The sequence below is a fragment of the Pleurodeles waltl genome, chromosome 2_2 (genome assembly GCF_031143425.1).
Source record: "Pleurodeles waltl isolate 20211129_DDA chromosome 2_2, aPleWal1.hap1.20221129, whole genome shotgun sequence".
NCBI lineage: Eukaryota > Metazoa > Chordata > Amphibia > Caudata > Salamandridae > Pleurodeles > Pleurodeles waltl.
The window spans coordinates 593,762,485-593,789,151 of record NC_090439.1 but is presented as its reverse complement, the minus strand read 5'-3'; the positions used below and the strand labels follow the sequence as shown (position 1 = coordinate 593,789,151).

At 48.7% G+C, this 26,667-nt stretch overlaps 1 protein-coding gene across 1 annotated transcript in view; it reads right to left on the bottom strand.

Annotated features, from left to right (window-relative positions):
* The window catches only part of LOC138282493 (chloride channel protein C-like), an 858,631-nt gene that overhangs the window by 625,071 nt on the left and 206,893 nt on the right, over positions 1–26,667 (bottom strand). The window contains exons 6-7 of the mRNA XM_069220139.1: positions 26,284–26,527; positions 12,483–12,677 (exon numbers count right to left, since the gene is read on the bottom strand). Coding sequence (XP_069076240.1) covers positions 12,483–12,677; positions 26,284–26,527 — 439 coding nt within the window. The remainder of the gene's footprint in view (positions 1–12,482; positions 12,678–26,283; positions 26,528–26,667) is intronic.

Here is a 26,667-nt window from a genome sequence, read left to right as displayed (position 1 = left end):
CCTTACTAGGCAGAGCTCTTGGCCCCAGGGGAGCCACTATGGACCAGCAATACCATGGACAGAGAACCTGTTGAACAGGAAAAGGGAGATGTCAGTCGCTCACACAGGGTCTACTGGGAGGAAGGGACTCCAATACAATGAGGCCAGAGACCCCAGAGGTGGTGGTTTTAAGGAATTCATCCTCACTTTTGCACATGGCATGCTCCTAGCTGGGAATCTGGGCCAAACTAAAATTTGGAATAGGTTTGTCAGCCATTTCAACTGGCTCAACATGCCTCAAAGGATGACGTTTTGCAGCTCCTGTGTCACCTGCCAAGCCAGTGGTAGGGCAGGTGGTCACCCAAAGGCCCCCCTTAATTCTACTACCAGTGGTTGGAGGTTCCCTTTGAAAGTGTTGGTGTGGACATAGTGGATCCACTTGAACCACTCACAACCTCAGGAAACCAATACATACTGTTAGTAGTGGACCATACTACCAGGTATCCTGGAGCAATTCCCCTTAGCTTTACTACAGCTCCTGCAGTAGCCAAAGTCCTCATTGGTATCTTTACTAGGCTAGGGTTTCCTAAGGAGGTGGTGTCTGACAGAGGTGTCAACTTCATGTCAGCTTACCTGAAACACACGTGGAATGAGTGTGGGGTGACTTACAAGTTCACCGCACCATACCATTCACAAACCAATGGACATGTTAAAAGGTTCAACAAAATATTGAAGGACATGATCACGGGGCTCCCTGAAAAGCTCAAAAGGAGATGGTTTGTCCTCTTGCTATGCTTGCTTTTTGCCTACAGAGAAGTGCCTCAGAAGGGAGTATGGTTTTCCACCTTTAAACTACTGTTTGGCCACCCTGTTAGAGGACTACTTGAACTTGTGAAGTAGAATTGGGAGAGATCTCTCCATGAGCCTAAGCAAGATGTGGTGGACTATGTGCCTGGCCTCCGCTCTAGTATTGCAGAGTACATGAAAAAAGCATCCAAAAACCTTGAGGCCAGCCAACAGCTCTAGATGCAGTTGAATAACCAAAAGTCTGCACTGGTGAAGTTTAAACCAGGGCAGAGGGTATAGGTTCTGGGGCCCGTGGTTCCCAGGGCACTTCAGGACAAGTGGAGTGGCCCTTATCCTATGTTAGAAAAGAGAAGTGAGGTCACCTACTTGGTAGACCTGAGTACTAGCAGGACACCCAAAAGGGTGATCCATGTGAACCACCTCAAGCTTTTCTGTGACTGGGCTGATGTAACCATGCTGATGGTTACTGATGAGGAGCAGGAAGTAGAGTGAGCCTCTCCCTGACCTCCTCTCTCACAATCCTAAAGATGGGTCAGTTGATGGAGTTGTCCACTCAGACACCCTGAGTGCCCAACAGCAGGCTGACTGCAGGCAAGTTGTGCAGCAGTATGCAAAGCTTTTCTCCTTAACTCCAGGACAGACACACCTGTGTATCCATGATGTGGACACAGGAGACAGCTTGCATATCAAATCCAAGATTTATCACAGTCTGATCAAGTTAAGGAGAGCATCAAAGTTGAAGTCACGAAGATACTGGATTTAGGGATTACAGTCTCTGGGCTAGCCGAGTGGTCTTAGTCCCCAAACCTCATCCCCAGGGTGGAACGAAAGAAAGTATGTTCTGTGTGGACTACAGAGGTCTCAACTCTGTCACCAAGACTGGTGCTAACCCCATTCTAAGGGCTAATGAGCTGATAGACAAATTAGGTACAGTACATTTTCTCAGTACCTTTGACTTAACTGCAGAGTATTGGCAAACCTGCATGGCACAAGGAGCAAAACAAAAGACTGCATTCCCTACACCTGATGGGCATTATCAGTTCACTGTTATGCCCTTAGGTTTAAAGAATGCCCCTGCTACCTTCCAAAGGTTGGCAAATCAAGGTCTGGCTGGCTTGGAGTTCTTCAGTGCAGAATAACTAGATGACATTGCTATCTTTAGCTCCTCCTGGCAGGATCACCTGGTCCACCTGGGGAAGGTTTTGTAGGCTCTGCAATATGCAGGACTCATTATCAAGGCATACAAATGTCAGGTAGGACAGGGCACTGTTGTATACTTGGGCCACCATGTAGGTGGAGGCCAAGTGCAACCCTTACAGCCCAAGATCCAGACAATCCTGGACTGGAAAGCTCCTAACACCCTGACTCAAGTCAGGACATTCCTTGGCTTGACTGGTTCTTACAGGAGGTTTGTGAAGGGGTATGGATCCATTGTGACCCCACCCCCTCACAGAACTGACCTCTACGAAATATCCAATAAAGTATACTGCACTGTTAGTTGTCAAAACGCCTTTGACACCCTGAAGGAGGCAATGTGCTCAGCACCAGTTCTCAAAGTTCCAGACTATTCTAAGCAGTTCATTGTGCAGACAGATTCCTCTGAACATGGGATAAGAGCAGTCCTGTCACAAACCAATGATAATGGCCATGGCCAGCATTTTGCTTTCATTAGCAGGAGGTTACTCCCCAGGGAACAGCGTTGGAGTGCCAGTGAGACGGAGACCTTTATTGTGGTTTGGTTTCTGAAAAAGTTGATACCATATTTGTTTGGTACTCACTTCATTATTCAAAAAGACCACAGACCTCTCAGATGGCTAATGCAAATGAAAGGTGAGAACCCTAAACGTTTGAGGTGGTCTATCTTCCTAAAGGGAATGGACTTTACAGTGGAACATGGACTTGGGACTGCCAATGCCATTGCAGATGGACTTTCCAGGTTTTTCCACTTAGACAGTGAAGACTCTCTTGGGAAAGGTTAGTCTCATCCTCTTTCGTTTGGGAGGGGGGTGGGTAGGAGAGTGCCCCTTTTGGCATGTTTATCCCCCCACACACTTCTTTGCCTGGTATTGATGCTAACTTGACTGAGTGTGTGCTGGGATCCTGCTAACCAGGCCCCAGCACCAGTGTTCTTTCCCTAAACTGTACTATTGTTTCCACAATTGGCAGACCCCTGGCACACATCCAAGTCCCTTGTAAAAGGTACCAGTAGTACTAAGGCCTGTGTGACCAGGGAGGGTTCCTAAGGGCTGCATCATGTATAGTGCCAACCTAAGGGACCCCTCACCGAACACATGCACACTGCCATTGCAGATTGTGTGTGCTGGTGGGGAGAAAAAAGGAAAAGTCGACATTACATCCCTCTCAGGGTGCCATGCCTACAAACCCCTGCCTGTGGAATAGGTAAGTCATCCCTCTAGCAGGCCTTACAGCCCAAAGGCAGGGTGCACTATACCACAGGTGACGGCATAGCTGCATGAGCAACATGCCCCAACAGTGCCTAAGTTCATTGTTAGACACTGTAAATGCAGTGTGGCCATATTGAGAACATGGGCTGGGAATTTGTGATTACGAATTCCACAGCTCCATGATGGCTTCACTTCTCAGTACAATAATCAAACACTGATGGCAGTGTTGGGTGTATTGTACTATCCACACAGAGGGCTCCCTGTATTTTACCCAACCCTTTATTGCAAGGCTGACCAGTCTGTGCCAGCCTGTCACTAACAGACAGGTTTCTGACCCCATGGGGTGAGAGCCTTTGTGCTCTTTTGGGTCAGAAGCAAATCCTGCTCTGGATGGAGGTGCTTCACTGCCCCCACCCCCATGAACTACAACACTTGGCGGTGAGCCTCAAAGGCTCAGGCCTCCTGTTACAGTGCCCCGGGGCACTCAAGCCAATGGGGATGCCCACCCCCCCAGACCAAGCCCCATTTTTGGCAGCAGGTCCGACGGGAAAATTAGGTAAAACTGGGAGGTGTCCAGAGCTGAAGTGACCCCCTCCTTGCAGAATCCTCCATCTTGTTTTGGAGGATATGGACTAATAGGGTTAGGAATGTGCCCACCTCCCCAAAGAAAGTAGGCACAGGAAGGATGTAGCCACCCTCAGTGTCAGGACGTCTGACCCCTGTAACACCCCTAAATCTAGTATTTAGGGGCACCTCTGAACTTTACTCACCAGATTCCTGGTGACCTCAAGAAGAAAGAAGGACTGCGAAGCTGACCCCAGCAGTGAAGACTCAAGACGACAAGTGACTTGGTCCCAGCACTACAGGCATGTCTGCAGCTTCAAAGGCCCCTGCTCCAAGATGGAGATGCATCCTGGAGGACCAGTGACCTCTACAAACCTCCAGAGGACTGCCTGCCCAGCAGAGGACCAAGAACTCCCAAGGACAGCGGCCCTTTCCAGAAGAAGCCTCCAAAAAGGTCTCCAGAACCGCCCTGGATCTGCAAGCCCTGCCCACTCTGTACACGATACCCACGACTCGAGTCCAGGTGGCCCACCGGTCCAGAGACGGTCCCCAAGGGATTCCGACCTCGAGTCCACCCTGGGTTGACTCCTCCTGAACAACAAAATGACACCCGCAGCCTGAATCCGGAGGACCCCCATGACCGCCAGCAGATCCAACAAAGATTCCCGATGCCCAGGGAAACCCCTGCACCCGCAGTCCCCTGGCCTTGGGAAATCCGACTGATGGTCCAGCAACGTCCAGCGAGCGTCTCTCCTGCATGTCCAGCCTTTGGTTTCCCTGAACTGACCTCCTAGACCCAGTCTGCAGCATCTTTTGTGACCCCCGGGGTCCCCACATTGAAAAGCATTGGGTGCCCAGCTCTGTGTTTGCACCCTTCACCGGGCCTCCCCTGTGCCGCTGAGGGTATGTGTTTGGTGTAGACATGTGGTCCCCCCGTGCTGAACTAAACTCCCCAGGCCTGTGTCCTGAAACCGCAGGTACTTACCTGCAATCTGCTTTCTACCGAGTATCCCCAGTCCTCACAGGAATCCATTGCAAACCTGACGCCAAATTTGACCTCTGAACCCAGTCCGCCCGTGATGCTGGTGGTGCCCTTTTGGGGTCAGAGTAAACTTTGACCTGGGGCACCCTACCCACAAAGACTGGAATTGTAAGTCGTGTACATCCCTGTTAACTGGGCTAACACTTTTCCTCCCCTACCACCCTATTGACTACTATGAAAAATTGCACTGTGTCAACTTTTGAAATGGAAAAGTGTTACTTACTTGTAAACTGCTTTATCTGCAAAAAAACAACAAAGTACATTTAATACATTCGTTTGATACCTATTGACAGCTGCACTTACCTGTAACAAACATCTTCTGGTTCTAGTAATAAATAAACAAAATATATTTTTGCTATATAAAAACAATTGGCGGGAGTTAGGCATTTAGCGTGTTCCTAATTTCTTGACTGTGTTTGTACAACAAATGCTTTGCATTACTCTCTGATAAGCCTAACTGCTTAACCACACTACCACAAAAGAGACCATTAGTATTATCTACTTTAGCCTCTGTTAAGCCTCCGGGGGATCCCTGGACTCTGTGCACACCATACCTCATTTTGGTATAATATGTACAATGCCAGCTCCCTACACACAACACATATCGAACAAAAACGCAACTGTTATCATGGTGCCAGTATTCATTGCCAAATGAATGCTGGCACTACAATGACAGTACATTCACACTTGTCAACTGTGCCGATGTGTGCACATTGCAAGGGGACCTGTACCTGTCATGTTGTGCATGAGTTGTGTGTGTGACTTAGTGTGTGTAAGTATATGTGCAATTGGCTAGTTGCAGTGAAAAGAGGTGTAGTGGGTGATGTGGTTGTGTCAGTATGTGTTCCACTTGCATATGGCATGGATGTTGTTGTGTATGTTGTGTTGTGTTCCTGCTTGCAGAATTCAGGTGAGTGTTGTGTGCCTGTTGCTGTCATGATGTGTGTAGTTGTGCTTGTGTGTGCATGTGTTTCGGTAGATGAGTGTGTAGTTGTTGTTGTGTCATGTGTGGGTGCAGTGTCAATGGTCAATGTATGTTGTGTCATGTACGTCAGTGTGTGTTTGCGGCATGTATGTGTTGTAATGTAATGGCAATGGATAATGGTGTGTATGTGGTGACTTGTGTTGTGTGTGATGCAGGGAACGCATATGTGAAGGGTAGAGTGTGTGTGTGTGTGTGTGTGTGTGTGTGTGTGTGAGACTTCCTTGTATTCCGAGCCTCTGGCATTGTCCGATGTCCATTGGGTCAAGTGAAGTCCTCCCACTGTCAACAAACCACCGGCAGTACACCACCTGTGCAACTGTAACATCTAAATACAGCCGTAGGTAACCCACCTGCCTGACAGCTAGGAAGAGCACTTTAGCTGTCTTTGGCTCAGCCACTATACATCCAAATAAGGTGGGCAGAACACCGTTGACTTGACGGTCTTCTCTGGCCCGCCCCGACAACACAGACAAAGGACTCGATTCACTAACAGTCTCTGCTTTGATGGTGGTGGCTCTACAGTCATGGTTGGATCTCCACACTCATGGCGGGATCTTCGCCATAAAAAACTGCCAGGAGAGCAGGGATCCCTCCACGACTGTAGAACCTCTACCACGAAAGCGGAAGCTCTTTGTGAAGTGGGAAAAAAAGTCAGACTCTGCAAACTTCAATAACGCACATACCAGCCTAAAAGCAAATGAAACATTCAAAATAGTTCATGGGTGAAAAACAGAAGAAGTTAGTCCAAAGTGAGATGCTGGACCTAGATTAAGATATTAGTACTAGGTCAGCTCCATCTCCTCAAACAACTCACCCATCTCTTCTATTGTTTTTCGAAGAGTTGTTCCCCATAAAATCAAAAATCAGAAATCAGGTTGTGATGAAAGATGCTGGCATGGGCCTTAGCCTCTAAACAAGAACAGTTGTCAAGTCCACCTTCCACCAACAGAAACTACTTTCTTAAGTACTACTTTTCAATCCCCTGGAACAACCATCCTGTAGTGTTCACTACATTGTGGCAAAAACAAGAGGAGCCAGGTGCCTCTCAGACAGCGACTCCAATTATATAACAATGTTTATGGGTCCTTCACAACACTCCCAACCTCATGATATCCACGGCAAAACTGAAAACCTATCTTCTCAACTAACCATGTACCAGTATGGGGGACCCACAGCATGGTAACACCACAGTAATAGGCCCAGTAAGCAAGAAGCAGGACCAAACGGGACTTTTACAGGGAGTGCAGAATTATTAGGCAAGTTGTATTTTTGAGGATTAATTTTATTATTGAACAACAACCATGTTCTCAATGAACCCAAAAAACTCATTAATATCAAAGCTGAATATTTTTGGAAGTAGTTTTTAGTTTGTTTTTAGTTTTAGCTATGTTAGGGGGATATCTGTGTGTGCAGGTGACTATTACTGTGCATAATTATTAGGCAACTTAACAAAAAAAAAATATATACCCATTTCAATTATTTATTATTACCAGTGAAACCAATATAACATCTCAACATTCACAAATATACATTTCTGACATTAAAAAAAAAAAAAAAAAAAATCAGTGACCAATATAGCCACCTTTCTTTGCAAGGACACTCAAAAGCCTGCCATCCATGGATTCTGTCAGTGTTTTGATCTGTTCACCATCAACATTGCGTGCAGCAGCAACCACAGCCTCCCAGACACTGTTTAGAGAGGTGTACTGTTTTCCCTCCTTGTAAATCTCACATTTGATGATGGACCACAGGTTCTCAATGGGGTTCAGATCAGGTGAACAAGGAGGCCATGTCATTAGATTTCCTTCTTTTATACCATTTCTTGCCAGCCACGCTGTGCAGTACTTGGACGCGTGTGATGGAGCATTGTCCTGCATGAAAATCATGTTTTTCTTGAAGGATGCAGACTTCTTCCTGTACCACTGCTTGAAGAAGGTGTCTTCCAGGAACTGGCAGTAGGACTGGGAGTTGAGCTTGACTCCATCCTCAACCCGAAAAGGCCCCACAAGCTCATCTTTGATGATACCAGCCCAAACCAGTACTCCACCTCCACCTTGCTGGCGTCTGAGTCGGACTGGAGCTCTCTGCCCTTTACCAATCCAGCCACGGGCCCATCCATCTGGCCCATCAAGACTCACTCTCATTTCATCAGTCCATAAAACCTTAGAAAAATCAGTCTTGAGATATTTCTTGGCCCAGTCTTGACGTTTCAGCTTGTGTGTCTTGTTCAGTGGTGGTCGTCTTTCAGCCTTTCTTACCTTGGCCATGTCTCTGAGTATTGCACACCTTGTGCTTTTGGGCACTCCAGTGATGTTGCAGCTCTGAAATATGGCCAAACTGGTGGCAAGTGGCATCGTGGCAGCTGCACGCTTGACTTTTCTCAGTTCATGGGCAGTTATTTTGCGCCTTGGTTTTTCCACACGCTTCTTGCGACCCTGTTGACTATTTTGAATGAAACGCTTGATTGTTCGATGATCACGCTTCAGAAGCTTTGCAATTTTAAGAGTGCTGCATCCCTCTGCAAGATATCTCACTATTTTTGACTTTTCTGAGCCTGTCAAGTCCTTCTTTTGACCCATTTTGCCAAAGGAAAGGAAGTTGCCTAATAATTATGCACACCTGATATAGGGTGTTGATGTCATTAGACCACACCCCTTCTCATTACAGAGATGCACATCACCTAATATGCTTAATTGGTAGTAGGCTTTCGAGCCTATACAGCTTGGAGTAAGACAACATGCATAAAGAGGATGATGTGGTCAAAATACTCATTTGCCTAATAATTCTGCACTCCCTGTATTGAACTGGTCACTTACCCAGTGAACTGGAGCCCCTCAAGGTCAGTTTTTAAGGCAGGGGGTCGCTCCTGGCGCCTTTGTCACTTTCCTCAGCTCCCCAAGATAATTGCAGCAGGCACAGGGAGGATTGAGAGAGAGAGAGAGAGAGAGAGACAGAAAAAGAAGCATGGGGGGGAAGGTAAAGAGAAAGTAATCAGAGATGGAGACGACAGAAGGAGTTAAAGAATGGATCGATGGATGAAAAGAGAGAATACGAAAGGAGGTGCAGAGAGCAGCACAAAACATATGAAATGCAAAAATTTCTGAAAAGTACCCCCATCCACTATCAAAAATATTCGACTTGCACCTTGCAATAGGTTCCATTCATAAATATACAATCTCTCACTGAGAGCGCCTAGAAGCAAGCTAGATACACAATGTGCTTTTTATCAGCAGATAAACAGAAATATAAACATTCCAAATTGGAAAAAAATTAGTTTTGCACCTTTTCTTTTTCAGGTGTAAAGTATGCAAGGCAGATGTTTTGTATATGACTGGGTGCTAAATGTTCCTGAACGGTGATTAACAAATATGTTTTTTCACCATTCCCAAACTATGCTTGTCACAATATGCACTTACAAATATTTATGAATGAATAAAAATGAGCAACTGCCTACAATCCCCTCAATTTAGCATCATCCTTATCAACAATGATAGAACTGTTTCTCTGTTTAGGAAATACTTTTTAAAATATTGTAATACTTGTTTTGTGAATACGTCCATTGTGGTATTTGCTGCTTTGTGATTGTTCACCTCAATGGCATTCCCTGTCCTTGGGAAATCATTGGAATTTCACATTTTGTAAGGGGTTTCAAACATTTTACCCTTCTTCCTGTTCACTCGCTTTAAAAGAGTGCATATGTTGTAAACACAGATAACATACTTCTTTCCATTTGTGAATCAAACACATCTTTCTTAAGTGTGATTTAATTATGTTTACTGGAGAAAATCTGTGTGGCTATAGCTTTGTGACTCAAGTTCTGAATGTCTACACACACTTTTTAGGTCTCCCCTAGACAGGGCTTACGCTGTCTCTTCGAGACGTGTTGTATTTAGAATATGGTAATTGGGTTGTTTTATTGTCTTTCCTAAAAAGCTTGCTTTTGATTGGTGCAAATGCTTACTACTCCCTTCTTGTGCACTCTTGTAACCTCCCATGAGGATGCCTCTGTTACATGTGGGTGTCCTCTTTTTTTACATTTAGGTTCCTTTGTGCGCACTATTTTTTTAGTTTGTCTGTGCTCATGTGTCAGAACAACAGCCACTTCACGCACACCGTGCTTCATGTTGAATGCTTTTGTTTGTTTGCGCTCATGGTGGTATATTTTTTGGCACTTTTACGAAACGAGAACTCGACACAAAGGTATTGCACACTTTATATGATCACCGGTTCATTACACAAGCATACTTTTTTATTTTTGGTAGCAAGGGGAGATCGAGTAATTTTCCCGGAATCACAGGATGCTGAGCCGACACTGAGATTTGAACCCAGGTTCCCCAGCTCCAAAGTCAAGAGCTCTGGCTGAACAGTTTACAACACTTGCTCCCTCATCTACCTTTAGAAATCTTCTTGACTCGTGTATAATTGAACCACTCAAGTCCACTGAGACAAGTATCAATTCACCCAACCCGCCAGAGCATTTATGATGCATAAAACTTCGGCATAGGTGTGAAAAGTGCCATGTTCACCTCTATAGGATACCACACTAAGTAACCTCTAATAAACCATTTGCCTCAGAAAAAAAAGATATGCAAGTGATACGCCTGCTGCCCATTCTTCGGCTGCTGTAAATCACTTACAGTTTTCTGTCTTGTTCTTATGCTGTGGGTAGCTTATTTGATTAGCTATTTAAACTGCATCTGCACCAAGGCCTGTGCTGACAGTAAACAGATGCACTGTGTGCACAAGGTGCACACTTCATGGGGGGGATCCTTTACGTATTTTTTCTTTCTCATCGACTTGTTGATTGAAGATTCTTGAAATAATTATTTTTGGAAATGTAAAGTGCATTGCTGGGAAGGGCCTTGTATGATGTAGGGAAGGATACATACCAAGGAGCTAATCAGTCTGCATACTTATGGTCAGCAAGCACTCCAGACTATTAATACGGCTTCATTAACACTCGGACAGAGGGGTAAATATTACTGTTACTGAAACTTCTTAGGGTGATGCATTGCAAGTTAATAACTGCAAATGCCAGTTTGCCTGTGGCCGTTTGGTGCCATGGTATTAAATGTAGGAATTCATGCCATGCAAATACTCCGAGGTGTTAAGAAGTTACCTGTGTTTGTATTAGATGGCTTTTGTGTTTAAATTTAGTAAGGAACATATTATACTTCAGATTCGGCTTTCTGACTAGAGTACATGTGGATATGTTTTACTCTTTTTTTCCCCAAGCCCACCCTTTGTTGTGCACTTATATCTGTGTTTATGAGCCAACTTTGTTGTCAGAGCATGGCACCTAGACTGACCCCTGCGAGGAGGTTCTCTGTGTGTGTGACTAGTTGAATCCTACGCTAAGACAAGTGGTTGTAGAAGCGGAAGTAATATGTCAATACTTATTTATGCAGAGACACCAGATGTCCACTTCAGCTGTTACACCTGACGGGCTACATCAAAATACCCTTTTTGAGGGGACAGTTGGAGGTGAGGTGTTTACCTGCTTATTACCAAGCAACCGTATTCCTGCAAATGTTTGACTGCTGGCCACTGTGCAGTATTTAATTTCAACATGCATACCACAAATTAATGTGGAGACTGCAGGTTTATTTTTAGTGGCTTTAGTACTGTCTCAGATTTACTCTTAAACAACGGACGCACTTTGTACAAAGCAAATTTTTAGGTCTTGACTAGTGTGTGAGGGAAGCTTGCATTGCTTCTGTGCTGTATCTGAGGGAAGCTTGCACTGCTGCTGCCTGTGTTGTATCTCCTGTGTGTGAGGGAAGCTTGCATTGCTACTGTGCTGTATACGAAGGAAGCTTGCACTGCTGCTGTGCTGTACCTTCTGTGTGTGAGGAAAGCCTGCACTGCTGCTGCCTGTGCTGTATCTGCTCTGTGTGTGAGGAAGGCTTGCACTGCTGTTATGCTGTTTCTGCTGTGTGTGCGGGAAGCTTGTACTGCTACTGCCTGTGCTGGTATGTGTGAGTGAAGCTTGCACTGCTACCTGTACTGTATCTGCTATGTGTGAGGGAAGCTTACATGGTACATTTTTTGTAAGGGGAGCTTGCATTTAACCTTCTGTGTGAGGGTAGCTTGCATTGTACCTTCTCTGTGAGAAAAACATGAATTGTACGTCCTCTGTGAGGGAACCTTGCATTATACAATCTGAGTTAGGGAAGCTTGCATTGTACCTTCTCTGTGAAGGAAAGCTTGCATTGTACCTTCTCTATGAGAGAAGCTTGCACCAGTTCCTAAATAAACTACCAATCCCTCTCTGTCTTCCTTTCTATCTATTCTATGCAGCTCTCACCCAAATTCAACGTAGCACATAATTCCACTACACAAATACACTCCGAACCACACAATTCCAAACTGCACAATTCTACTGGTAACAATTAAAATACAAGCCACAAATCTCCAATCCACACTACATACATCCCCTACACTGCAAACCAAAACACATAAATAAAAGACATGGTCATTTTCAATGCCAATAGCTCTAACTCTTGCAAATGTGAGACCTATTGCATTGCAAATGCTTGTTACTTTTGTAGCAGAATAGGCCCACTACAGTGAGCAAGTCTACCTATTATCCATTATTTTGACAAAGGAAAATGCTATGTGAAAACTGCCTTTGGCCCATGGTTCAACGTGGGGAATAGAATCATTCAATTGTAGGTGAAATCAGACCATTAATACTTACCACAATCAGTAAAGCTTCACACACTTGACTGGCTTTCTTTAAGATTTCACTTTGAATCATGTTAAAAAGCCTCATGCGTGATTGGTTTATTTTTATGTTGAGATATACAAAAAGAGCTCCCAAGAGGCCCCCGAGAATTCCTATGATGATGGTAGGTATGAAGGCCAGAACGCTCATATCCAGTAAAGTTTTTATCTGCATGAGGAAAACACATGTTAAAAATGCATGAATGTCTGATTCTTCATGATAAAGAAACTTAGATTAAACATCTGTGATAACACAAAGCACCAAGAATGTGTGAAATGCAGGGAACAGTTCAGAATTAAGAGTGTTAAATAAAGAAAGGGAGAAGTAGCAATTTATATATTCTAGACCAGTAGTTCTTAAATTGTGGTCCGGGGACCCCTGACGGTCTGCAAAAGCTACTCAAGTAGTCCAGGACTAATTAGAAAATTAGACAATATTAACAGATTACTAAAGTGTACATACATAAAGAAGCAACATGTAAAACTGGAGGACAAAAAATAACTTAATATTGTCAGATTGATTTGTGAGAACAGTGCAAGTGCATCAAGTAGGATATAGCCTGGATGATGAGTTGCCTCAATTGAATTATCGAACAGCTCCAACCTTCCCATTAAAAATTAAATGCTGATTTTGTTTATATCTGTTTGTGTATTCAATACCATATTTCATCATTTTGTGTAAAAAAAACATAGCTAAATGCTTGTTCCTGTATTTTTGTGCATATTTTGCAGTAAAAATCATATAAAATGCTTCGGCCAGGGTCTCCAGCTTCCACAAATGACTCTCTGGGGGTCCCGGGTTCCAAAAATGATTAAATGGGGGGGTCCATGGGCCTACTTTTTTTCTATACATCTACAACCATGTTATTTCTTTCATTAGAGAAAGCAAGAGACCAAGTATTTACGTTTTGTGGGCGAAGGGCAATGATGAGACCTTGTATTGTAAGGAATTGTAAGAGGCTGGCCTGGCTTATAGTGGGTACCTTGTGGTACTTACACCTTGTGCCAGGTCCAGTTATGCCTTATTAGTAGATTAGAGGTGTTCTAGCAGCTTTGGCTGATAGAGGTAGCTATAGCAGAGCAGCTTAGGCTGAACTAGGAGACATGCAAAGCTCCTACTATACCACTTACATCATATAGCATTATATCATAAGAACACACAATTCTCAGTTACTAAAAATAAAGGTACTTTATTTTAGTGACAATATGCCAAAAGTATCTCAGAGGATATACTCCCTTAGGAGGTAAGTAATATATACAAAATATACACACACAAACCAAAATCAGGTAAGTAACAGTTAGAAAAGTAGTGCAAACACTGTAAAACACAATAGAATGCAATAGGAGACAATAGTCCTAGGGGCAACACAAACCATATACTCCAAAAGTGGAATGCGAACCACGAATGGACCCCAGGCCCAGTGTAGTGTGTAGAGGGTCTCTGGGAGTGTAAGAAAACACTAAGGGGGTCATTCTGACCTCGGCGGTAAAAGGCGCTTACCGCCGATCAGAAGACCGCCATAACACCGCCGCGGCCGCGGTAAACCGCCACGGTCATTCTGACCCGCAACTGCCAAACCGCCGAAAACCCGACACCCTCAATAATCCGCCACACCAAAGGTCAGCGAAAAAATGGCGCTGACCAAACCTCCACCGTCACGCCAACAGAAATACGCCCATACCATTCCGACCCACAAATCCACGCAGCGGTCTTTCAAACGCGGTATTCCATTGGCGGTACACACCGCTGCGGTCAAAATACACACACCCATAGAAAACTCAGCCACATTGGTCACTTCGAAATACACACACCTGATACACATACTAACACCACTCCCACACACCCAACACAATATAAAACACACACCCACATCACCCACAAGCCCCTACCACCCGTAATCATTGACGAAGGCTAGAGACAGAGCACAGAATAGAGAATCCCACAACACAGAGGCACACAACACCATCACCCACACAGAATCCACGCACCAAACACCACACACCACCACACGCACCACACTCATCACCACAAACGCCACCCCACACCTCAACCACACCACCCCATGGCACCCCAAAGACACCCCAGGTTCAGTGACGCAGAACTCAGGGTCATGGTGGAGGAAATAGTCCGTGTAGAGCCCCAGCTCTTCGGGGCACAGGTGCAGCACACCACAATTGCCATGAAGATGGAGCTATGGCAAAGGATAGTGGACAGGGTCAATGCGGTGGGACAGCATCCACGCAATCAGGAGGACATCAGGAAGAGATGGAACGACCTACGGGGGAAGGTGCTTTCCATGGTATCAAGGCACAACATAGCGGTGCAGAAGACTGGCGGCGGACCCCCACCTACTCCCCCAGAATTTACCGCGTGGGAGGAGGAAGTCTTGCACATCCTGCATCCTGAGGGCCTCGCTGGAGTAGGCGGAGGAATGGACTCTGGTAAGGCAAATCTTCACTACTGCTTCCCACCCCCACTCCACCTGAATGCCAAATCATACCCCCACCGTCACCCCCTCCCGCATCACACCAACCCCTAGCAAAAGCCTCACCATCACAACCCACCCATCCCAACACCAAGCCCTGCATGCGACCCCAAAGCATGGACACCCATCACCAAAGCATGCCCACTGCACACACACATCACCCCCACAAGCCACCCTCACAAAAGCCCCCACAAGGAAATGCCTGCACATGGGTACACGGACACCCACCCATCACACGAAATCCCACACACAGAAGCAATAACCATACCTTTATACCCCTGCAGGACCCGAACGCCACCACACCGCCACGGAGGGTCCAGAGATGTCCATCCCACCCCCAGAAGAGGCCACCAGCGTTGACAGCAGCTCTGTCTCCCTGGAACCAGATGACCAGCCCGGCCTATCGGGGACCTCTGGACAGTCGGTTCCCCACAGACAGCCACAGGCTACACCACACCCAACCCCCTCTGGGAACACCAGCACAGCTCCCACCCAGCGGGCCCATGCCTCTGTCTCCAGGGCACGTCAATCAGCGGTGTGTCCACCACTACAGGGCACCCAGGTTGACCCACCACCCCAACAACAACAGGGACCTGGGGGCAGTGGTAGTGGGCACACCGGCCAGGGGACAGAGGCCCAGGGACACAGGGGAACTGGGAGGGCTGCTGTGCGACAGGGGGGGGACAGGCCCGGGGAACCCACTCTCCAAGAAGCCCTCTCCACCATCATGGGAGCATACCACCGCTCCCAGGAGACGATGGCGACGGTACTGGCCCGGCTCCAGGAGATCCAGGAACTGCAGGAGGAACGGTACATGGGGTTCAGGGAGGAACTGAGGAACATCGGTTCCGCAATGGGGACCATCGTCCTGGCCCTTACCCAGATCGTCACCACATTGCGGGACCATGTGGCACCCCAAAGGGCCCCTGTCACTAGCCCAGGCCAGGAACAGCCTACCACCTCCGCCGGCGCCAGTGGACAGGAGGCCCCCACACAACGACAGGCCACCAGAACCCCACCTCCTACAGAAGAAGAACCACCCCGCAAGCGGAACCTGAGATCTCACAAGAAGACAGAGTAGGGTTGCAAGACCCCCACCAGCCTAAGATACCCCCTGATGTCATCCCACTGTCCCACATTGTCACCCTGTCCAACCTTGAACTGCCCCTGCTCCATCATTCCACAGGCATATGGACAATGCACCTGTGCGACTGAGAACTGGACTCTGCCATGGACATTACTCCACCCCCACCCATCCCCGCTTCCCAATCATTTACCTATATCTAGCACTTTAAATAAATCACTTATTCCACTTAAATAAACAGGAGTCTGCTTGTATTCTTAACAAATGTATTACACATAACGGTTCAATAATGTCCAGTTACTTTGTGATGACAACATACCAATTTCAATAAGCTTTAGTCCATGGGCAAACAAAGCTGAAGTCAGGCAGTGGGTCATACAGCTCTGAAAAGGGAAGGGAAAGTCACAAATCAGTTAACAGGAACTGTGGGAAAACACAGACAGTGGAGACGCATGAGGCCTCAAGTAAATGTAAATTGGGGTGGCTGTTCCTTACCTGTGTGCTACTGAAAGTATTGTTGTATGACTGTATACCTGTTGTCCGTGTCGTCCCCGTCGTCTTCCTCTTCTTCACTCTCCACAGGCTCCACAGCTGCAACAACACCACCATCTGGACCATCCTCCTGCAGAAAAGGCACCTGGCGTCGCAATGCAAGATTGTGAAGCATACAGCAGGCCACGATGATCTGGCACACCTTCTTTGGTGAGTACATGAGGGATCCCCCTGTCATATGCAGGCACCTAAACCTGGCCTTCAGGACCCCGAAGGTCCTTTCTATGATCCTCCTAGTTCGCCCATGGGCCTCATTGTAGCGTTCCTCTGCCCTTGTCCTCGGATTCCTCACTGGGGTCAGTAGCCACGACAGGTTGGGGTAACCAGAGTCACCAATTAGCCACACACGGTGTCTCTGTAGCTGTTCCATCACATAAGGGATGCTGCTATTTCACATGACATACGCGTCATGCACTGACCCAGGGAACTTGGCATTTACATGGGAGATGTACTGGTCAGCCAAACAGACCACCTGGACATTCATCGAATGATAACTTTTTCTGTTTCGGTACACCTGCTCACTGTCTTTGGGGGGAACCAAAGCCACATGGGTCCCATCAATGGCACCAATGATGTTGGGGATATGTCCAAGGGCATAGAAATCACCCTTCACTGTAGCCAATTCGCCCACCTCAGGGAAAATAATGTAGCTCCGCATGTATTTCATCAGGGCAGACAACACTCTGGACAAAACCTTTGAAAACATAGGCTGAGACACCCCAGATGATATGGCCACTGTTGTCTGAAACGACCCACTTGCCAAAAAATGGAGTACTGACAGAACCTGCACCAGAGGGGGAATCCCTGTGGGTTGGCGGATGGGGGACATCAGGTCTGTCTCCAGCTGGGCACATAGTTCATGTATAGTTGCTCTGTCAAGCCGGTATGTAAGTATGATGTGTCGTTCTTCCATTGTCGACAGGTCCACCAGCGGTCGGTACACGGGAGGATTCATCCTTCTCCTCGCAAGTCCCAGCGGACGGTGCCTAGGAAGGACAACATGGAGCACAGAGTCAAGCAACCCACAGGTTCGTTCACACAGCTTGCACAGTACACGAATCGCTATGCATGGAACGGCTTGTATGAGTGGCAATGCAAGGCCTAGGCCTGTGTGACGCAGTAGAAATCATGCCATGTGGGCCCTTGAAATGGCGGCTGCCTGACCTGTGAAGTGTGACAGTGGGATGTGAGGTCACTGCGCTGGCGTGGCACACCGTGGCGGTAGGCGGTCGAAGACCGCAGCGCAAAGCAGCATTGGTTAACATTGAACCCTATGGGTCTCAGGAGCCAATGACCATGTGCGCCGGCGGTCGCGGTACGCACCGCCGCGGGCGTGACCGCCATTTTCTATCTGCTTAATCACTCGAGACCTGATCATCCACAGGAGAGGACCTATACTGCAAGTGCTGCTGTGACCTCAGTCTGGGAGATACAATGGCTGCTGCGACTGGGGAAAGGGCCCCTGCCTTCACTTCTGAAGAATTGGAGAAACTTGTTGATGGGGTCCTCCCCCAGTATGCGCTACTCTACGGTCCTCCAGACCAACAGGTTAGTACACAGGGTGCACGCTGAATGGGCTATGCCTGTGTTGTGTGGGGTGTATGTAAGATGGTGGGGAGGGGAGCGAATGAGGAGTGCAACGCACGACAGATGGGAACATGTGCCACATGGCAAGGTTGGGGAGGGGGGGCCACTCACATCTACCATGCTGAAAAGTGATGATATTTCCTTTCCCACCCTGTACATGTCAAATAGGTCAGCGCCCATCAGAAGGTCGACATTTGGCGTGCCATCGCCAAGGACGTCCGGGCCCTGAGGGTCCACAACAGACGGGGCACCCACTGCCAAAAGAGGTGGGAGGACATCCGCCGCGGGACCAGAAAGACCGCCGAGTCTCTGCTGGGGATGGCCTCCCAACGTAGGAGGGGTGCCAGCCGCCAATTGACCCCCCTGATGTCTCGGATCCTGGCATCCTGACATCACAGCAGACACAAGGGGGTGAGTATCAGCACATTCTGCTATCTTTGCGCGCAGTGGAGGTGTCCGGGTGGGGGAGGAGGGCTGTGGGTAACTCAAGGCCAGGGCGCTTTCTGTAGGCTAGTCCCCTCCGTTAGCCATGGCCCTGTGCCCCCGCCCCCACCTCTGTAGGGTGCCAAGTACAGCTATCCATGGTCCTGCATCACCCATGTGTGCATTTGTCGTCCATAGACCTGTAGGCCTAGTCACAAGAACTGAGTAGTGTACCCCGAATGCACAGCGTAGTTCAGGGGGCTTCTGTGTCTGTCCTCTCCACCAACGGTGTTGCCAATGCATGCACTCAACCTGTCTTCATTTTTCCCCCCCACCCATTTTCTTTTTCTTCCTGTGCATGTGTGCATTAGCATCATCAGGCGGAGGAGAAGTGGCATTGGCGCACGAGGGAGCTGCATCTCACATGGCCCCGGAGGGCCATGCAACGGACTCCGAGTTCAGCAGTGAGACGGAGGGCGAGGGGAGCTCCACAACGGGGACCCGTGGAGACGTCAGCAACACCGACACGTCCTCGGAAGGGAGCTCCCTTGCGGTGGCGGCAACATCCGTGCCCACCGCAACTACAGGTACAGCCGCCACCCAGCGCACCAGCTCCGCCCTCCAAGCAGCCCCTTAGCGTTCGCCCCGTGCCCGCTCGCACAACAAGGCGGGCATCTCCTTCGCCCCAGGCACCTCAGGCCCTGCCCCAGTTACCCCTGCTGCCCTCAGTGAGGTGGTCATTGACCTCCTCCGGACACTCATTGTTGGGCAGTCTACCCTTTTGAATGCCATCCAGGGGGTGGAAAGGGAGGTGCATCTGAGCAATGCATACCTGGAGGGCATTCATTCGGGTCAGGCTGCCCATCATCGATCGTTCAACGCTCTGGCCTCAGCACTGACGGCAGCCATTGTCCCTGTTTCCAGCCTCCCTCTTCTAACTCCCTCCACCCAGTCCCAGTCTCCTGTTCCTCAGCCTATCCCATCCACACCATCAGACCAGCCTGCACACACCTCAACACCCAAGGGCAGCTCATCCAGACATAAGCACCACAGATCCCACAAGCATTCACACAAACAACATCCAGATGCAGACATGCCAACAGTCACTACCACCTCTGTGTCCCCCTCCTCCTCGTCTCCCTCCTCCCTCCCTGTGACGTCTCCACTCACACCTGCATGCACTCCACCATCAGCCAGTACTTCCATCACCAGCACACCCTCCATTACAGTCAGCACACGTGCAGTCACCACCCCCACTGCCATTTACACGTCCCCTGTGTCCTCTCCCAGTGTGTCTGTCACCCCCTCTTCCAAACCACACAAACGCAGGCAGCCACCCACCCAACAGCCATCCACCTCTCGACAGCCTCCAGCCCAAGCACCTGCACCCAAAGACAGCACACTTGACTCTCCTACAACCACATCCTCTTCCTCCACTCCCATACCCACTGCACCTACCGTTCCCATTGCTCCTAAAAAACTTTTCCTCTCCAAAATGGACCTCTTTGCATCACCTGACCCACCCCCTCCATCTCGTAAGAGTCCAAAGAGCACCTCAGCCACCACCAGCCCTGCATCTAGTATCACCATAGTGCCGGGCTACTGGAGTCCACCAGCTCCTAGGGAAGGAACATCGGCCAGCAGCAAGGGGACAGCCAGCCCACCCCCTGGGAAGAGGACAAGAAAACTTAAGGGCCGGCGCGAAAAGCCTGAGACGGCTGCCACCACGGAGAGTGGCCTTGCCACGTCACCTGCCACATCATCTAAGGGAGGCAAGGGCCCCAGAGCTGCAGCGAGGAGGGCAAGGGCAGCAGGGCGGAGAAGACATGCAGCAGCCGAGCGCACCAGGAGGGCCCCACCAGCCCCATACCGGGTGTGACGGACGACACCCACGGGCACAAGACTCCATCACAGGAGGGCCCCGCTACCGCAAGGTCAGAGGGCGACTAAGCGGGGAGTCTTGGCCAGGTCTGGCTCCCTTTTAAGACAGGACAAGCACCGCTGAAGAGGGCCCCGCCAAGACAGGCACCGCTGAACAGGGCCCCGCCGTGAGGAGCACCGCTGAAGAGGGCCCTGCCAAGATAGGCACTGCTGAACAGGGCCCCGCCGTGAAGAGCACCGCTGAACAGGGCCCGCCGTGAGGAGCACCGCTGAAGAGGGCCCCGCCAAGACAGGCACCGCTGAACAGGGCCCCGCCGTGAAGAGCACCGCTGAACAGGGCCCCGCCGTGAGGAGCACCGCTGAAGAGGGCCCCGCCAAGACAGGCACCGCTGAACAGGGCCCCGCCGTCTCAAGCACCGCTGAACAGGGCCCCGCCGTCTCAAGCACCGCTCCGCTGGGCCCTTCATCTCAAGCACCGCTCCGCTGGGCCCTTCCTGTCAAGCACCGCTCCGCTGGGCCCTTCATCTCAAGCACCGCTCCGCTGGGCCCTTCCTGTCAAGCACCGCTCCGCTGGGCCCTTCCTGTCAAGCACCGCTCCGCTGGGCCCTTCCTGTCAAGCACCGCTCCGCTGGGCCCTTCCTGTCAAGCACTGCTCCGCTGGGCCCTTCATCTCAAGCACCGCTCCGCTGGGCCCTTCATCTCAAGCACCGCTCCGCTGGGCCCTTCATCTCAAGCACCGCTCCGCTGGGCCCTTCATCTCAAGCACCGCTCCCCTGGGCCCTTCCTGTCAAGCACCGCTCCGCTGGGCCCTTCATCTCAAGCACCGCTCCGCTGGGCCCCGCCGTCTCAAGCACCGCTGGTCCATTGACAGTGCCGGTTCTGTGTCGAGCAGGTGTTCACGAAGCACTCTGGGCACCATGCCTCCTCCAATACCAGTGGAGTCGGTTATCCATCTGATGGACTGTGGCTTTGCACTCCCCAGGATGGGACAGTGAGCATGGAGGCCCCTCGTGGATCTGGCGCCGTGGACTCATGTGGCTGAGGTGCCCCCCTTTCCCTTCCCCCTGAGGTGCCTGTTGTTTTCTCATCTGATGCCCCAGCAGTGTTCTCTCCAATGGTTTCCGGTCTCCTGTGTGGGCTTTGCCCATGTGTTTGTACACATTGGCCCACGGACTATGGATATTGAACGGACTGTGCAGGACTTATTCGCTATGTTTATACTTTGCACTATGTTCATTATTTATTTTGTATATTTCATATGGCATATTTACCATGACTTAAATGAACCTATTTTATACATAAATTTTAAACTTCATTTGAATTATGTCTTTGCATTCTTCCGGGGGGTTTGGGGGGTGTCACTCTGACTTGTTGCTCTGCATTGGTGTGTAGGTATTGGGGGGGTGGGTGTATCGCGTATGTGTGTGCCTGTAAGCTTTCCTCCTCCCCCCTCCCCTGTGTCGTAGGTGCAGTACTCACCGTTGTCGTCTGCGCCGGCGTTCGTACTCCTGGTAGATGAGCAGGTAGACAATAGCCGGTAGGAGGTGTAATTCGGGCTCCATGCTGTCCTCCTTCCTCGTGGAGTGTGTAGAAGTGAGCGTTTTCCCATTCGTAGTCTGTTTCCGCCGTGTTTTTATCGGCGGGGCTCCCGCCCCGGAAAAGGTGGCGGATTGGTGAGTTGTGATAGGGTGGGCGGTACATTGTCTGCCGCCTGCCTGTTGGCGGTGACCGCCGCGCTGTTTGTCGGTCCCGCCGTGGCGGTCGGAGTGTTAATGTGGCGGGCTGTGTTGGCTGTTCCCGCCAGAGTCAGAATTCCATTTTTTGGACCGCCTGCCTGTTGGCGGGTTGGCCGCCGCTTTATCACCGACCGCCAGGGTTAGAATGACCCCCTAAGTGTGTCCAAGATACCCTACCCAAAGACCCTGAAAAGTAGGAGTAATGTTACCCTACTACCCCGGAGAGACAGTAAAGTTGAGATAGGGGATTCTGCAAGGACAACAACTGACTGCAAAACACTGAAGACGGATTCCTGGACCTGAGGACCTGTAAAAGAAGGGGACCAAGTCCAAGAGTCACGCAAGTGTCCAGTGGGGGCAGGAGCCCATTAAACCCCGGATGAAGGTGCAAAAGGGCTGCCTCTAGGTGGAAGAAGCCAAAGGTGCCAGGAACTTCTCCTCTGGTCAGAAGATGTCCCACTGCGTGCTGGTGGATGCAGAGTTGTTTCCACGCAGAAAGACCACAAACAAACCTTGCTATCTGCAAGAGTCGTGGTTGAGGATTTTGGGTGCTGCCAGGGCCCAGGAAGGACCAGGAGGTCGCCCCTTGGAGGAGGAGACAAAGGGGGCGCTCAGCAATACGGAGAGCCCACGCAGAAGCAGGCAGCACACGCAGAAGTACCTGAACAGGCACTTAAAAGATCTGAGGACGACAGTCAACTCAGAACAACAAAAGAGGGTCCCACGACATCGGAGTCCAACTCAGCGAGTTGGACAATGCAGGACAGAGTGCTGGGGACCTGGGCTAGGCTGTGCACAAAGGAAGTCTTGCAAAAGTGCACAGAAGCCCGAGCAGCTGCAGTTCATGTAGTATGCAGGATTACTGTCTGGCGTGGGGAGGCAAGGACTTACCTCCACCAAATTTGGACAGAAGGGCCACTGGACTGTCGAAGACACTTGGACCCAGCTCCTGTGTTCCAGGGACCACACTCGTCAGGATGAGAGGGGACCCAGAGGACCAGTGATGCAGAAGTTTGGTGCCTGCGTTAGCAGGGGGAAGATTCCGTCGACCCACGGGAGATTTCTTTTTGGCTTACAGTGCAGGGTGAAGGCAGACAGCCCTAAGAGCATGTACCACCAGGAAACAGTCGAGAAAGCCGGCAGGATGAGGCGATACAATGTTGCTGGTTGTCTTCTTGCTACTTTGTTGCGGTTATGCAGGCGTCCTGGAGAAGTCAGCGGTTGATCCTTGGCAGAAGTCGAAGAGGGAAGTGCAGAGGAACTCTGGTGAGCTCTTGCATTCGTTATCTGGTGAGATGCTCACAGGAGAGACCCTAAATAGCCCACAGAGGAGGATTGGCTACAGAGAAAGGTAGGCACCTATCAGGAGGGGTCTCTGATGTCACCTGCTGGCACTGGCCACTCAGAGCTATCCATTGTGCCCTCACATCTCTGCATCCAAAATGGCAGAGGTCTGGGACACACTGGAGGAGCTCTGGGCACCTCCCCTGGGAGGTGCTGGGCAGGGGAGTGGTCACTCCCCTTTCCTTTGTCCAGTTTCGTGCCAGAGCAGGGCTGGGGGGATCCCTGAACCGGTGTAGACTGGCTTATGCAAGGAGGGCACAATCTGTGCTCTTCAAAGCATTTCCAGAGGCCAGGAGAGGCTGCTCCTCCCAAGCCCTTCACACTTATTTCCAAAGGGAGAGGGTGTAACACCCTCTCTCAGAGGAAATCCTTTGTTCTGCCTTCCTGGGACTGGGCTGCCCAGGCCGCAGGGGGGCAGAAACCTGTCTGATGGGTTGGCAGCAGCAGTAGCTGCAGTGGAGACCCCTGAAAGTTAGTTTGGCAGTACCCGGGCTCTATGCTGGAGACCCGGGGATGCATGGAATTGTCCCCCAATACCAGAATGGTATTGGGGTGACAATTCCATGATCCTATACATGTTAAATGGCCATGTTCGGAGTTACCATTGTGACGCTACATATAGGTATTGACCTATATGTAGTCCACACATGTAATGGTATCCCCGCACTGACAAAGTTCGGGGCTAGTGCCAGGGTGCCCACACACTAAGTAACTTTGCACCTAACCTTCACTAAATGAGACTTAGACATATAGGTGACTTATAAGTTACTTAAGTGCAGTGTAAAATGGCTGTGAAATAACGTGGACGTTATTTCACTCACGCTGCAGTGGCAGTCCTGTGTAAGAATTGTCTGAGCCCCCTATTGGTGGCAAAAGAAATGCTGCAGCCCATAGGGATCTCCTGAAACCCCAATACCCTGGGTACCTCAGTACCATATACTAGGGAATTATAATGGTGTTCCAGTGTGCCAATCAGAATTGGTAAAATTAGTCACTAGCCTGCAGTGACAATTTTAAAAGCAGAGAGAGCATAAACACTGAGGTTGTGGTTAGCAGAGCCTCAGTGATACAGTTAGCCACCACACAGGGAACACATACAGGGCATAATTTATGAGCACCGGGGTCCTGACTAGCAGGATCCCAGTGACACATAGGCAAAAACAAACATACATACAGTAAAAATGGGGGTAACATGCCAGGCAAGATGGTACTTTCCTACAGGAATAAGATGACCTTTACTGTTTGTCTGAAGGATATTGTGTTGCAGTTCTTTAGTAATAGGTTAGAATTCCCTTTATTCAATTAAAAACAAGATGCTAACACAAACTAAACATTCCTGTTCTTTGGGGTATATAGTCAGAACATTGGCCCAGTTGGTAATTGCTGGCGCCAAAGCTCTATACAAATACAATTTGTGCCAGCAGCTTGAAGTTTGTTGTGCTTGACCGACAGCAAGTTTTAACAAAAATTTACATATGTAGGTACCAGGGTCAAAAATCAAATGATTTCACTTACTATTGCGTCTTTAAGGCGGACAAATGTGTGGGTCTTCAATTCCAATATCCATGTGATTCGAGTACCCAGAGTTTTGTTTACAGTTTGCCTTGCCCGGGTATCTCACCATAGGTGCTTTATCCAAACTGTCCGATTTCATATGCAAGTTCATAAATTTATATCAACTACATATAATCATGCACAATCTCTTTAAAAATACCAAGTAAGTGGTCCAATAGGGAACAAATCTTTAAGATAGAAAGTGTGGTCAGATAAACAGCCCGGACAAAAATCAACATTTTGATTTAATAGTGGTGACATTTTCATAGGGCAACAAGTATTTTAGAAATATGATATCTAAGGTTCATTGATCTTATTTTGTAAGATTTTGAGCCAAGATTGCCAACGATATGAAATGACAAAAGTATTCCCCTTAAATTATATAATTATTTTTCATTTGAAAATGTGTGTACTTTGTGAAAGCATTGCAAGAATTTTGCATGCTTGCCTGCTTCAAAAACGAATAGTAGAATTCAGGAGTCATGTGCATAGAGTTAGAAAATTGTTTCTGAAGTAGAACTCTGGCAATTTTCTGCACAACACAGAATTCTTGACTTTTCCAGCCGACTGGTCGGGCATTCTGTGCACTTTGTGTGGGCAGTTCAATTATTATGCAGGTATTGTGTAAGAATTCTATGAATTTGCCTAAAATTCAAACACAATGTGCATTATCAACAGTCTCTGCATTTTTTTGAAATGCAAGGAAATTATTATATATATATATATATATATATATATATGTTACTACAAACAGAGTGTGAGCATTTTTAGTACGTTTTCTTACTGATCTGAGTCAAAGCTCACCTTCATGGCTGTTGCTCATGAAGCAAGCATTAAAACACTGGTGCACATCTGGATACAATAAGCTTAACCAGTCCTAGAGCTCCACTCACCAGCATTTCTTGTTTTCTGTTGTCTATGGGTCACAATGACTCAGTACTCCACCTCACCAAACAGGGCTGCTTTATTCCAGTCCCTGGAGGGCAGTGAAAACGTAATTCCCCAGTTAGTGGTGTCACCCTTGCAGAGGGCAACTCCGGAGATCACTATCTCCACAAAGGGCAAGCCCAGTTGCCTGGACAGAATATACTTCTTAAAGAAGTTGTACGAAATGGAGATTGTGCTTACCCAAAACAAGATTCTGTTTTCTGCTTTAAAAAATCCAAAATGGCCTCTGTAGACAAAACCAGCAAAGGAGGAGGACAGTAAATCAGTGGTGAAAGACGCCATCAAGCAGCAGAAAAAGGTCTGCCAGGCCAGTTTGATGTCCCAGAAAGAGGCTACTTCTTCCATTGTAAACAAGAGACCACCAACAGGTGCTCGAAATACAGATGCGATCCCTGCTCCTGCTCCGGCTGTAACAAAGTTCCGCCTACAAGCGACAAAAAGAAACAAGGGGTATTTTTAAATACAGGTCCACCTATTGGTGCAAGAATTTTAAATATTTTTTGAACAAAAGAAGCACAACTATAGTTAAGTAGGAGTCATGTTGTAATTACATTTTTGTATATC